We start from the raw sequence: 13,897 nt of genomic DNA, 5'->3' as shown, positions 1-13,897 counted from the left end.
TTTCTTCTTCTTCAGTTTTTGTTTGTTTGTTTGTTTTTCGAGGTACGGTCTCATTCTGACCCAGGCTGACCTGGAATTCACTATGTAGTCTCAGGGTGGCTTCGAACTGACAGCCATCCTACTACCTCTACCTCCGGAGTGCTGGGACCAAAGGTGTGCACCACCACAACCAGGTCCAGCCCTAAGTTTTGATTAAAGCTGAAATTTATGTAGTAAAGGGAGTCAATGAAATTTTCAGACCAGGGAACAAACCAGGAAACAGATGTTCACTTTACACTGGATGTGGTGATTGGAGGCCCTGGACAAGTGAACTCACTCTAAAACTCATCTTCCTTTCCCCAAATGTAAAAACAATCTTATTTCTTGTCCACATGACAGATTGGCCTCCAACAGAGATGTTGGGAGGATCAAATGTGGGAAATATTACTGCTCTCAACACTCAAACTCCAGTGATGAAATAAACATTCTGCAAAGCCGGGCCCTGTAGACTGGCATTTGAAATAACCGCCGTAGTGAAGCCATGCTTTTTTGTTTTGTTTTGTTTTCTTTTTCTTGAAACTCGCTCAGTAACCCAGGTTCACCTCGAACTCTTGGTGCTCCTTCTATCTGAACCTCCCCAGTGCTGGATTTAAAGGTGTGAGCCCTTCCAAGGCTCAGGGACCATTGCAGAAGAGGTGGTGGAAAGAATGTAAGCCAAAGGATGTGGAGGAGTGCTGTCTTCCAGACATAAAATGGCACCTCCGCGGCTGTCATTACCTGCACAAGACCTGAATAATACTGGCCCCATCAACCTGTCATTATGGATGATGGAGAAGGACAAAGAAAACAAGACATCAACATAGAAGAGGGAGACAGGTGCGGTGGCTCACGCCTTTACTCCCAACAATGGGGAGGCCGAGGTAGGAAGATTGCAGCGAGCTTGGGTTACAGAGTGAGTTCCAGGTCCGTCTGGCCTGGTGTGAAAAAAAAAAAACAAAAACACACACACACACAAAGAAACAAACAAAGAAGAACTAGTTGGAAAGAAGTTCAATGGAATGGGAATGGGGGAGGGAACAAAGGAAAGGGTAGGGATTATGATCAAAATTATATATATATATATATATATATATATATTTTTTTTTTTTTTTTCTCAATTAAAAGTTTTGAAGCCAGGCGTGGTGCAGCATGCTTTTAATCCCAACACTCGGGATGCCAACCTGAGACTACATAGTGAATTCCAGGTCAGCATGAGGTACAGTGAGACCCTACCTCAAAATAAAAAGAGCCACATTTTAGAACTCAATCATCTAGCGCGGTGGCTGTCCAATTTCAGCACGCACCGAGGTAACTCTCAGGCTGTGTAGATTTAGCAAGCCTCATTCCAGCGCCCTTGAACCCGTGCTATAGGAACCGGAGCTGGGGCCCCAGAGTGTGCATTCTTAAGTTCCAAGAACAGCTGACTCGGCCTTGGACCCTGGACCAGATCTTGCAAAAAAAAAAAAAAAAAAACCCAAAAAAACAGGTTTCTGGCTTTTTGTTTTGTTTTTTTTGTTTTATGCATTCTCCATTTCTCCACGCAGGCAGGAGACAGACCCCGGTGGACGCCCAGCTTCGCGGCGGCTCATGCAGCTGTCCGCAGGGTCTCCAGGCTGGCGCGGTGGGGGGGACCCCCGGGTGTGTGTGCGGGGTGGGGGTGGGGGGCAGGCAGATGCCCGGGAGTCACGCGGAGCTCCCGGGCTGCCAGGGTGAGCCGGGCGAGGCGCGGGGCGGATCCGGGGGGCGGGGTGGGAGGCGTGGCCAGGCGACGGGTCCTTAGGTCCCGGGAGGCCGCGCGGCTGACCCCGGCGCCCACTTTCGGAGCGGAGGGTGCGCGGCGCGGTCATGCGGGGTCTCGGGCCCGCCACGCTCGCCGCGCTGCTGGCGCCGCTGCTGCTGGGCTCCGCGCTTCGCTTCCGCGTAAGTGTGCCGGGTCCCCGCGCGGGGTTGGGGGGGACGCGCGGCTGCGGGGGAGCGGGCGGGGACCGAGGCACCCTCCCCCCAACACCCGAGGAGCAAGCCCCCCTCTTCTCGGGCCCCCTCCCCTCCCAGCATCCTTCCTGGACCCGGGGGCTCAGGCAGTGGACCGGACTCCCGTCCCGGGTGGGGCGCGCCTCCTTCCCGGCAGCCTGGGCTCCTCCACTGCCCGGTGCTTTGCGCAGGGCGGGACCTGCTTGCTTCCCCATTTGGGCCTCGGGTGATGGACGAGGTGCACCCAAAACCTTTCCCAGGTTGGGTTTCGGGGCTCCGGGAGGGCTGGGGGGGTGCCGTGGGTTGGGGCGTGAGGAGCGATTTCTTGCCCATTCGAGCGCTCCGGAAGGAGAAAGAAAAATAGGGTCAGAAGAGGCCACCACCTCCTAGCGTCCCCCCCACCCCCGCTCCGCAGTGGGGACTCCGGGGGGGGCGTATCTGCCATCGGGGTGGGGCAGGGGGGAGGTCTCCCTTTGCAGACATCTCGTCTGATTGTCGCCAGGCCCTGCAGCCTGCTTTGGGCTTGGGACTTTGCGTCATCGCCTGGGTGGAACCCCCTTTTCTTTAGGGGTTAGAGGTGCAGGTGGAGAGTGGGGAGAGGTCAGCTGCCGGTGAGGTGAGTCGGCCAGGCGTGTGGACGCGCATCTGGACAGGTCACCGCGGCACCTGCGGAAATAGACCGGGAATGCGACGTGGCTGTCGGTCCTTCCTTTGCCCACGTACCAGTGTGTGTGTGTGTGTGTGTGTGTGTGTGTGTGCCTGCGTGTGTGTGTGCGCGTGTGTGTGTGTGTACGCGCGCGCGCGGGGGGGGGGGTTCCTGAGTTCAGGTGGGCAGAGTCTGGGGCAAGTTTCAAGTACAAGTTGGAATTTGAGTTCACGGTGTTGTAAAAGTTCCATCCACTCTGATAAAAATCTGCAAATATGCACCTAAGAAGAAGGACGTTCATTTATCTAAAATCGGGGTTGAAAAAAATGGGGGGACGGAAATGTTTGAAGTAGGGTCTCATTCTAGCCCAGGCTGACCTGGAACTCACTTTGTAGCCCAGGCTGGCTGCAAATTCATCTTCCCACCTCAGCCTCCCCAGTGCTGGGAGATGTTGACATTTGTCTATTTATTTTGGTATTTTGAGGTAGGGTCTAGCTGTAGCCCGGGCTGACCTGGAATTCACTATGTAGTCTTAGGCTGATCTCGAACTCAGAGCGATCCTCCTACCTCTCTGCCTCCGGAGTGCTGGGATTAAAGGCGTGCACCACCTTGCCTGGCTAGGTTGAAATTTTTTAACGTTTGGAAAACAGCTCCTAAGGTTTTCATTTGAGGAAAATGTCATCCCAAATTGATAATCTGCTGCTTTGTGAAAGCTAGCTGGCTGTGAGAACCGGTGGGGAGAATTTCAGGGCAACAGAGGGAGTGGAAGAGGGGATGGGGAGGGCAGGTCTCAGCCAATATAAAGATGGGAGAGGTAAGAGATAAACATTTATGGAGGAAGCCAGGTGTGGTATGGTGCAAGCCTTTAATCCCAGCATTCGGGAAGCAGAGGATGGTTGAGAGCTCAAGGCCAGCCTGAGACTGACTACATAGTGAATTCTGGGCTAGAGTGAGACCCGACCACCAAAAACCAAAATAAGTAAATAAATAAAGGGATTTATGGAGGAGAAACTACGGAGCAGCATGGCTTTCGGGTAGTAGTGTCATCAGATAGGCACGCAGGAAGTGCCCTGTGGGAGGCCCACGCAGGAAGACTGCTGTCACCCCAGGAGTTCTTAGATATCTGGGTGTTCCTCTTGAGAACTTGGACTAGAGCTGAAGGGGAAGAAAATTCTACCAGACTAGCTTGTTGGCACTTATTTACAGCAGCGGCTGTTAACCTTTAACCAGTCCTAGACAAACATTTTTAAAAGGCATTCATTTCTAAAAAGTAGTAAACCCATTACATGCTAATATGCACATATACATGCATGCATGCATGCATATATAGATATAGATATATGATTGTTGTTGTTGTTTTCCAGGCAGGGTCTCACTAGCCCAGACTAACCTGGAATTCACTATGGAGTCTCTCAGGGTGGCCTCGAACTCACGGTGATCCTCCTACGTCTGCCTCCCAAGTGCTGGGATTAAAGGCGTGTGCCACCACACCCAGCTAATAGTGTATGAAAACTTCTCACCATTTTAGGGTACAGTTGCCATGTTTACATGCTGTATCTGTCTTAATAGAAGTCAGATTTGTATGTCTATTTTTGCACAGTCTACAGCCATCATCACATGTCCTGTTGTCTCTGGAAAACTCCACTCTGCACTCAGTAGGGAAGTGAGAATGGAAAAGCTGTGATGGCCTAGCAATATTATGAGCACAGTTTTGACTGAGTGGACTCCTCAGAGGGTCTCCCTCAGACTGCACATTGAGAAGTGATTATTTATTTATTTATTTTGTTTTTTCGAGGTAGGGTCTCACTCTAGTGCAGGCTGACCTGGAATTCACTATGGAGTCTCAGGGTGGCCTCAAACTCATGGCGATCCTCCTACCTCTGCCTCACGAGTGCTGGGATTAAAGGTGTGTGCCACCACACCCGGCTTTTCCTGCTATTAAAAAAAAAAATGTTACCTACATTGTGAGGAAACTTTCAACCTACAAAACACTGTTAAGGAAATGAAAACTGTGCAACGTGTCACGAATCTCTCTGTGTATTTAAATAATAAAGTGTAGCAACGGACTGATATTTGAGCGACTTGCGTCTGAAGTGGGTCGGACCATTGTCAGCGGCCCTCGGGTTTTGAATGGGGACAGGACTCTTGTTATCTCCCGCATAGCTGATGATGCTGGTTCCTGGTTGCAGGAGGACCTGACATGAAGTCTCTCCCTGGCCACTGTCCTTTCTAAAGACCTCCCTCGCCTTCCAGAGTCCTCCTGGCACTGAGCCGGCAGGGGACTCTTCAGGAGCAGAGAAAATGAGCCTCTTCAGGCAGCTGTCCCTGGGTTCCAAGGCCGCCCTGGCCGCGGTCACGGTCTTCGTGTCCATGATTCTGTCCCGTTCCTATCTGGCGGAGGCCCTGGAGCTCCGGGCGTGGCGCTGGCTCTTCCGCCTGCAGCTCGCCCTGTTCGTCAACTCGCTCATGCTCATCGGCTCCCTCTACATCTGGAGGAGCACCGTAAGCAATCTCGGCCCCTCTCTGGCCGTGGAGACAGCCTGTTTCCAGCTCTGGAAGCTGGTCGTTGCGGTCTTCCTGGCCCTGGCGCATTCCAGTTTCTTCACGATGCTCTTCTTAGTGGCGGAGGAGCCCTATCTCTTCTCCCTGGCGGCTTACTCCTGCCTGGGCGCATATATCATCATGCTGTTTTTCCTCTGCATCCTGAGCGCCGTGGAGCAGACCTACCAGCTCTTGGCCTGGCACAGCGGTAGGGTCGTGGGCAGCCTTGACAAGACGAGGAAGCTGGTGCTGAGACCTGCCCTGGCGGTGGTGGTGACCACCGTGCTCAGTACCATCGGCCTTCTCAACGCCGCCCAGCCACCGGCGGTGAAAACAGTAGATGTGCCCATCCACCAGCTGCCCCCCTCTATGAACGGCCTCAAGATTGTGCTCCTCTCCGACATTCACTTGGGGCCCACCGTGGGCAGGACCAAGATGGAGATGTTTGTGCGGATGGTGAATAGGCTGAAACCAGACATCACCGTGATCGTAGGTGACCTCTCCGATTCGGAAGCCTCCGTCCTGCGGACAGCCGTGGCTCCCCTGGGCCAGCTCCGTTCCCGCCTCGGCACCTACTTTGTCACGGGCAATCACGAGTATTACACGTCAGATGTCGGTAACTGGTTCAAGCTGCTGGGATCTCTCCGCGTCCACCCGCTGCACAACGAGAATGTGAGGATCGCCGCCCCCCGGGACCAGCGTGGTGAGGGGACGGAGGAAGAGTGGATCTGCTTGGCGGGGGTGGATGACATCGAAGCGGACATCCTCCACTACGCCGGCCATGGTATGGACCTCGCCAAAGCCCTGGAGGGTTGCAGTGCAGACCACGCCACCATTCTGCTGGCTCACCAGCCCCTGGCTGCCAAGAGAGCCCTCCAGGCACGGCCAGATATTAACTTGATCCTTTCGGGACACACACACGCTGGGCAGATCTTCCCTTGGAACGTGGCAGCCTATCTCCTGAACCCCTTCTTTGCTGGGCTGTACCAAGTGGCTCAGACTACATTTGTATATGTCAGTCCGGGCACGGCCTATTACGGGATACCCATGAGGCTGGGGAGCAGGGCGGAGATCACAGAGCTCATCCTGTGGCGGGCTCCCTGAGTCCTCCCCAGGTGACTCTGCTCTGTCCCTGCCCTTGACCCTCTTCAGAGTGATCTGCTTTGCCCCCTCCTGCCCATCCCTCCCACCACCCCCTTGGCTAGAGCCTGCTGAGAACAGTGATTTGTGGTGGGCTGTGTGGCAAGTTCAGGCTTGTTGATGTTTAAGATGATGGATAGACCCACTGGTGCGGCCCCTCGGCCACATAAATGAGAACATCTCTCTCTCTCTCTCTTTTTTTTTTTTCTTCCCCCAGCTGGTGTTGATGAACTCAGGAATGAATTGCAGGGCAGGGTGGCCACAGAGGACACCTGTAGCCCAGACTCAGGAAGGGGTAGGAGTGTTTGCCTCCTAGTGGATTTGACCCTGGTGGGGGAGACTTGGGTGGGATCCAGAATCACTGATCAGAGACTTTGGAGGGGCATGGGCCATATTAGGAGGTCAGGCCAGGTTGGGGAACCCCTTTGGTGACTGGAGGGGAGAGTGCCTTTCCTCCTTGGTTCGGTCAAAGTACCCTTGTTGAGAGCATGGGCAGATCCCACTAGAACACAGAGCTCCTGTTTGGACCTTGAGTGATGCTGTGTGACTGGGTGTGGGCATCTGGAGAAGAAGTTGTGAGCCCTGGGGTCATGGTGCGGCTCGGAGACTCAGCGGTTTTGCATGCCAGGTTCCGTTTCATATGGATTTTGGGTGAGGTAACAAGGCACAGGCTGCTTCCCTATATAGAAAAGGGGAAAGTAAGAAAGTAAGGCAGGGCTGGAGAGATGGCTTAGTGGGTAAGACGCTTACCTGTGAAGTCTAAGGACCCAGGTTCAATTCTGCAGGTCCCACATAGATGCACATGGTGGTGCATGTGTCTGGTGTTCATTCATACTGGTTAGAGGCCCTGGTGCACCAATTCTCTCTCTCTCCTTCTGTCCCTCTCTCTGACAAATAAATAAAAATAAAAACTTCAATTACAAAAAAGGAAACAAGGCAGGGGCTGGAGAGATGGCTCAGTGGTTAAGGCGTTTGCCTGCAAAGCCAAAGGACCCTGGTTCGACTCTCCAGGACCCATGTAAGCCAGATGCACAAGGGGGCGCATGCGTCTGGAGTTCGTTGGCAGTGGCTGGAGGCCCTGGTGCGCCCATTCTCTCTCTCTCCCTCTTTCTCTCAAAGAAATATATGTATATGTATATATATATATATATATATATATATATATATATACATGTGTATATATATATTTTTAAAGGAGGTAAGGCAGAGAGGTGGGACACTGGCAATATGACAAGGTGTGTTAAAGGATGGGCGACAGAGCACTTGCCTAGCAGGTGCAGGGCTCTGGGTTCCTTCCTATTGGGGAATATATATATATATATACACATATATATATATATATATATATATTCACATGTATTCATACGTGCATATGTATACATACAGACATATATGAGGTCTGCCTCCCAGTAACAGGTCTTTCCACAGTCCGGTGGTTAAGTGGCTTTACTGGCTGCACTGAGAACTGATTCTGACGTAGATAAATGTAAAAAGAAAAGCTCAGGGGTGGTGGCGCACACCTTTGATCCCAGCACCGGGGAGGCAGAAGTAGGAGGGTCGCCATGAGTTCGAGGCTATCCTGAGACATATAGGGAATTCCAGGTCGGCCTGGGCTAGAGCAAGATGCTACCTCGAAAAGCCAAAAGGAAAAGCAAAGGCCCTAGGGCTGGGAGATGGCGCAGTGAGTAAAGGAAAGGGTTTGCCTTGCAAGCACGAGGGCTTGAGTTCGGATCCCAAGAGCCATGGTCGTATGCACCTGTAATCCCAACACTGGGGAGGCAGAGACAGGAGGATCCCTAGGCCTTGCTGGCGAGATCATCTAGCCAGGTCAGTGAACGCTACGTTGGGCTACACTGTCTCAGAATAAGGTGGAAAGTGACTAAGGAGGACACCCGACACTGACCGCTGGGCTCCACATGTCCACGCACACACACACACCTGCCCATCACATAGGAACATGCATGCATGCACCCCCCCCACACACAAAGACACAAAACACCAAAAGCAAAGGCCTTAGAAGCCAGGCGTGATGGCAATGCCTTAAATCCCAGCACCTGGGAGGCAGAGGTTGGAGGGTCGCTGTGAGTTTGAAGCTGCCCTGAGACTACATAGTGAATTCCAGGTCAGCCTGGGCCAGAGACACTACTTCAAAAAAAACAAAAACCAACAACAACAAAAAAGGTCTTAGAACTTGATGATTGATATATATATATTTGCAAGTGGAGAATACAGAGAATAGAGACAGAATGGGTGTGCCAGGGCCTGTAGCTACTGCAAATGAACTCCAGACTCATGTGCCACTTTGTGCATCTGGCTTACATGAGTACTGGGGAATTGAACCTGGGTCTTTAGACAACTGCCTTAACTGCTAAACTGTCTCTCTAGTCCCAGAACTTTGTTTAAATATATATATATTGATTTCCCTGAGGCTGGTTTCAGCTAGCCATAACTTTACAGAGTGGAGCCCTGGGGGAAATGGTAGTTTCTGCACACTGTTATATTTGAAGAAGTTGGGAGACTGGAAACCCCACCCTTCTCCCAGAGGTGGGTCTGATTTTTTTTTCAAGGTAGGGTCTCACTCTAGTCCCGGCTGACCTGGAATTCACTATGTAGTCTCAGGGTGGCCTCAAATTTATGGTGATCCTCCTACCTCTGCCTCTCGAGTGCTGGGATTAAAGGTGTGCACCACCACGCCCAGATTGATTTTTTTTTTTTTTAAGCGAAAAGCTGAACTTGGCTTTCTACCCATGGAAAAGCTGAAACTGATATAGGGCATGGCTGTGCCTCCAGGCCCTTGTAGAATAAAAAAGCTGTCCTTCCTTTTTGAGTGAATTTGAAACCATCTTCCTTGGCCTTTGACCACAGATAGCATTATCCCTAGGGCTTCTACACACACATAAAATCCAAACGGATTATCTTGTATCTGCTGGAATAGCCTTGAATTTACCTCTGGGATAGCAAAAGGCACTTTGTAGAAAGCACTCACCAAAATGTGTCTTGCTAAGCCGGGTGTGGTGGCACACTAATCCCAGCACTCAGGAGGCAGAAGTAGGGTTGCTGTGAGGTCGAGGCCATCCTGAGACGACATAGTGAATTCCAGGTCAGCCTGGGCTGAAGTGAGACCCTACCTCAAAAAAAAAAACAAAAAACAACAAAACAAAAAACAACAGTGTTTTACTAGGTAACTTTTAGTCTTGGGATTAAGAGTCTTCTAGTAGGGTCGGAGAGATAGCTTAGCGGTTAAGCACTTGCCTGTGAAGCCTAAGGACCCCGGTTCAAGGCTTGATTCTCCAGGATCCATGTTAGCCAGATGCACAAGGGGATGCATGCATCTGGAGGCCCTGGCACACCCATTCTCTCTCTCTCTCTCTCTGTCTCTCTCTCTCTCTCTGTCTCTTTCTCACTCTCAAGTAAATAAATAAAAATAACCAAAAAAAGTCTTTTGGTAGGTAAATAAATAGGGGCATATTCTGCTGGTCACGTGGTGAGACAGTGTCTGCCAGTGGTCTGGTCTCGTAGGCTCTTTAGCATCCATCAGTCCTGAGATGTGCGTAACTCTTGTGTCTACTTCAAGGTAGTCTAGCTGGCTGCCTCAAACAGTGGTGTGTGGGTCGTGGCTCCCTTGCGGCACAGTTCTTTCCAGTGCTCAGTACTTGGAATTATGCTTATGTTTAAACCATCAGTCAGGACCTCTAAGGAATTATGTCTGGTACAGGGACTCTCTGGAACTGCCAGTCCTGGGGACTGTGAGGGGGTGTCACACCGCCTGGGGCCAGGGCTCAGGGCTTGGCTCCTACAATACGTGCGGGACTGTATCTCCCCCCACCCCCAGTCCTGTGTGACAGGCTCGGGTCTCTGCCAGGAAGCTGGAGACTCCTCGCCTCCTTGGTCTCCTGGTGCATTGGGGCTTGGGGGATGCCGGAGACCACCCGGTCTTGTTCTTGGGCAGCTGGGATTGGAGGATCATCTCTTGCCTTCTGTTGTTATTTTTGCTTTAAAAAAATTACTGGGCTGGAGAGATGGCTTAGTGGTTAAAGCACTTGCCTGCAAAGCCTAAGAACGCATTTTTACTCTCCAGATTCCACATAAGCCAGATGCTCAAGGTGACACAAGTTCAAGGTCACACGTGTGCACAAACTGGTGCACACGTCTGGAGTTCAATTATAGTGGCTGGAGGCCCTGGCATGCCAATTCTCTCCCTCTCTCCCTCCCTCCCTCCCTCTGTCTCCCTCCCTCTCTCTCTCTCTCTCTCTCTCACTCTCTCTCTCTCTCTCTCGCTGTTGCTATTGCTCTCACTCTCTCACATAAAAAAGGAAAAAGGCCAGTCTATTAGGCTTGCCTAAAAGAAAAAAAATTGGCTGACAGCCTCCGACCATATACACAATGTACCCCGATCCTAATTCCCTCCTAACACCCTCCTTTGTCCCCTTTCCACTGAACCCCTTTGTTTTAACTTCTCCCTCTTCTATTTTGAGGTCTTATTTATGTTTATTTATTTATTTATTTACTTTTGTTTTCCAAGGTAGGGTCTCACTCATTTTTATTTTATTTTTAATTAAATCTGTGTGTGTGTGTGTGAGAGAGAGAGAATTGGCACACCAGGACCTCTAGCCACGGCAATCCATCTCCAATGCATGTGTCACCTTGTGCATCTGGTTTAAATGGTGTCTGGGGAGTTGAACTTGGGTACTTAGGCTTCATAGGCAAGCATCTTAAGTGCTGAGCCATCTCTCCAGCCCTCATTTTTTTGAGGCGGGGGGAGTTAAACCACAAAATCACACACTGTTAAACAAGGTTACACAGGTCACATAGGGGAAATTGAGGCAAGAAACATTCTATGCTATGTAATCACTAAGATATTTAGAAACAAAGAGATACAGGGAGGTCACGGTACATTGCACAGAGGGATCATCCATTCCTTAGGTAGCAGTAAACACCTGCATTGCACAAAGGGATCATCCCATTCCCCCATTCCTTTCACATTCCATTTCCCCCTCTGATATGACACTAAGTCAGATCCTTGACTCATGAAGAACAGTGTCTAGGGTGTTTCCATGTAAGGGGGTGTATTGTGTCTGCAATACCATGAGTTTAATGGAATCTATTCTATTCTTTTTTTTTTGGTCTTTCGAGGTAGGATCTCACTGTAGCTCAGGCTGACCTGGAATTCACTATTGAGTCTCAGGGTGGCCTCGAACTCTCGGCAATCCTCTTACCTCTGCCTCGCCTCCCGAGTGCTGGGATTAAAGGTGCGCGCCACCATGCCCGGGTATTCTATTCTGCATGTATCTACTTAGAGCATTGATAACGCAGGGTCCTATATAAGGCCTAAGAGCAGTAGCATCAGGGGAGCCAGCAATAGAGGAGAGAAGGGAAGTCAGCCGTGGAGACCAACTAAACATAGACTGAAGCCGATTACTAGTGGCTTGTCCCCGAAGTCCTCTTTCTTTGAGATTTTCTCTAACTAAAGCCAATGTATTTCAGATTATTCCTGACTAATTGGCATAAAAGCAGCAAGTTTTACCTAAAGCCAATAGGCCCCCTTGTTTCATAAAAAGTAAGTCTAGTCCTTTTATATTTGATCCCTTCCACTTTCATGGCTGTTGGCGTGGTTAGGATGACCTGGTGAGGGCCCTTCCAACGTCCCAATACGGTGTCTCTGGATCCGAACGCTGTCACCAAGCTAAAAGGGATGGGTCCAGCCCTCATTTTTATTTATTTTATTTATTTTTGAGGTAGGGTCTCACTGTAACCCAGGCTGACCTGGAATTCACTATGTAGTCTCAGGTTGGCCTTGAACTCATAATGATCCTCCTACCTCTGCCTCTCAAGTGCTGAGATTAAAGGCATGCACTACCACACCCAGCTATTTTTTATTTTTTTTAAGTTTTTGTTTTTTAATTTGTTTGAGAGAGAGAGAGAGAGTATGTGTGATAGATGCAGATAGAGAGGAAGAGAATGGGTGTGCCAAGGCCTTCAGCTGCTGCAAATGAACTCCACACACCTGCATCACCTTGAGCATCTGGCTTACATGGGTCCTGGGGAATTGAACCTGGGTCCTTTGCCTTTGCAGGCAAGCACCTTAACCACCAAGCCATTTCTCCAGCCCCTAACTTAGATTATTTATGTGTGTCTGAGCATAGTGGTTGCCATCTGTAATCCCAGCATTTGGGAAATTGCGTGGGTTACATCCTGAGTTCCATCCAGCCTGGGCCACAAATAAGAGTGTCTGGAAAAACACAAAAACATATTGCCAAGCATGGAGGTGCACCCCAAGCTCAACACTCGGGTGACTGAGGCAGAAAGGTCTGGAGTTGGAGGCCATCTATATTGGTTACACATCAGAATCCTGTGTCATAAAAAGATAACAAGGGCCAGCGAGGTGGTGCACACCTTTAATCTCAGCACTTAGGAGGCCGAGGTAGGAGGATTGCCCTGAATTTGAGGCCAGCCTGAGACTACATAGTGATTTCTGGGTCTGCCTGGGTTACAGCGAGACCCTACCTTGAAGACCAATAAATAAATAAATAAAGATAACAAGGATCTGGGGAGATGGCTCAGGTATTAAAGGCACATGCTTGTGAAACCTGTCAGCCAGGGTTCAATTCCCCAGTACTCTCATGAAGCCAGATACAGAAAGTGGTGCATGCATCTAGAGTTCATTTGCAATGACAAGAGACCCTAGCACGCCTATTTTTTTCTCTCAAATAAGTAATTTTTAAAAAATTACTTTAGGGCTGGAGAGATGGCTTAGCGGTTAAGTGCTTGCCTGTGAAGCCTAAGGACCCTGGTTCAAGGCTTGATTCCCCAGGACCCACGTTAGCCAGATGTACAAAGGGGCGCACGCGTCTCGAGTTCACTTGAAGTGGCTGGAGGCCCTGGCGTGCCCATTCTCTCTCTATCTGCCTCTTTCTCTTTCTGTCGTTCTCAGATAAATAAATTTTTTAAAAGTAAATAAATAAAAATTATTTTATATTTATATTATTTATTTATTTTTTGAGAGAGAATGGCCACACCAGAACCTCTAGCCATTGAAAATGATCTCCAGACACATATGCCACCTTGTGCATTTGGCTTTATGTGGGTACTGGGGGATTGGACCTGGGTCCTTTTGCTTCATGAGCAAGTACCTTAACTGATGAGCCATCTCTCCAGCCCCTATGATATATGTGTATGTGTGTGTGTGTTTTTCGACGTAGGGTCTCGCTCTAGCCCAGGCTGATCTGGAATTCACTTGGTAGTCTCGGGGTGGCCTCGAACTCACAGTGATCCTCCTTCCCCTTCCTCCCGGGTGCTGGGATTAAAGGCGTGCGCCACCACGCCCAGCTGTGTTCTGTATTTTTTGGTTTTCTGTCTCAGAGCTATGCTTTGGACTGGGGAAGAGCCCTTGCTGTACAAGCAGGAGGACCTGAGCCTAATCCCCAGCACCCATGTAAGAAGCCAGGCATGGTCGCGCATGCCTGCGGCCCCAGCTGTGAGTGGGGTGGAAAGAGCATTACGGGCCTCCCTGGTCAACCCACGTAACTGAAAAAAAGACACGAGCTTGAGGTTCAGGGAGAGACTAAGTCTGAGGAATGTGAC

General features: G+C 50.2%; 2 protein-coding genes across 3 annotated transcripts in view; both read left to right on the top strand.

Moving 5' to 3' along the window:
• The first annotated feature begins 1,848 nt into the window (after window positions 1-1,848).
• Glb1 (galactosidase beta 1) overlaps window positions 1,849-13,897 on the top strand; it is a 41,061-nt gene continuing 29,012 nt past the window's right edge. The window contains exon 1 of the mRNA XM_045136950.1: window positions 1,849-1,938. Coding sequence (XP_044992885.1) covers window positions 1,864-1,938 — 75 coding nt within the window. The 5' untranslated portion in view covers window positions 1,849-1,863. The remainder of the gene's footprint in view (window positions 1,939-13,897) is intronic.
• Tmppe (transmembrane protein with metallophosphoesterase domain) lies at window positions 2,133-6,508 on the top strand. 2 transcript variants are annotated; one of them, XM_045136932.1, is made up of 2 exons: window positions 2,133-2,227; window positions 4,825-6,508. In XM_045136932.1, the coding sequence occupies exon 2, from the start codon at window positions 4,937-4,939 to the stop codon at window positions 6,278-6,280; it is 1,344 nt and encodes a 447-aa protein (XP_044992867.1). In that variant the 5' UTR covers window positions 2,133-2,227; window positions 4,825-4,936; the 3' UTR covers window positions 6,281-6,508. The 2 variants fall into 2 exon arrangements, with proteins under 2 accessions (XP_044992867.1, XP_004662131.2); XM_004662074.2 differs by having other exon boundaries at window positions 2,149-2,249.

The sequence above is a fragment of the Jaculus jaculus genome, chromosome 17 (genome assembly GCF_020740685.1).
Source record: "Jaculus jaculus isolate mJacJac1 chromosome 17, mJacJac1.mat.Y.cur, whole genome shotgun sequence".
In the NCBI taxonomy this organism is placed as follows: domain Eukaryota; kingdom Metazoa; phylum Chordata; class Mammalia; order Rodentia; family Dipodidae; genus Jaculus; species Jaculus jaculus.
Note: the sequence above shows the minus strand (reverse complement) of the source record. Positions and strands in the feature narration are given on the sequence as shown.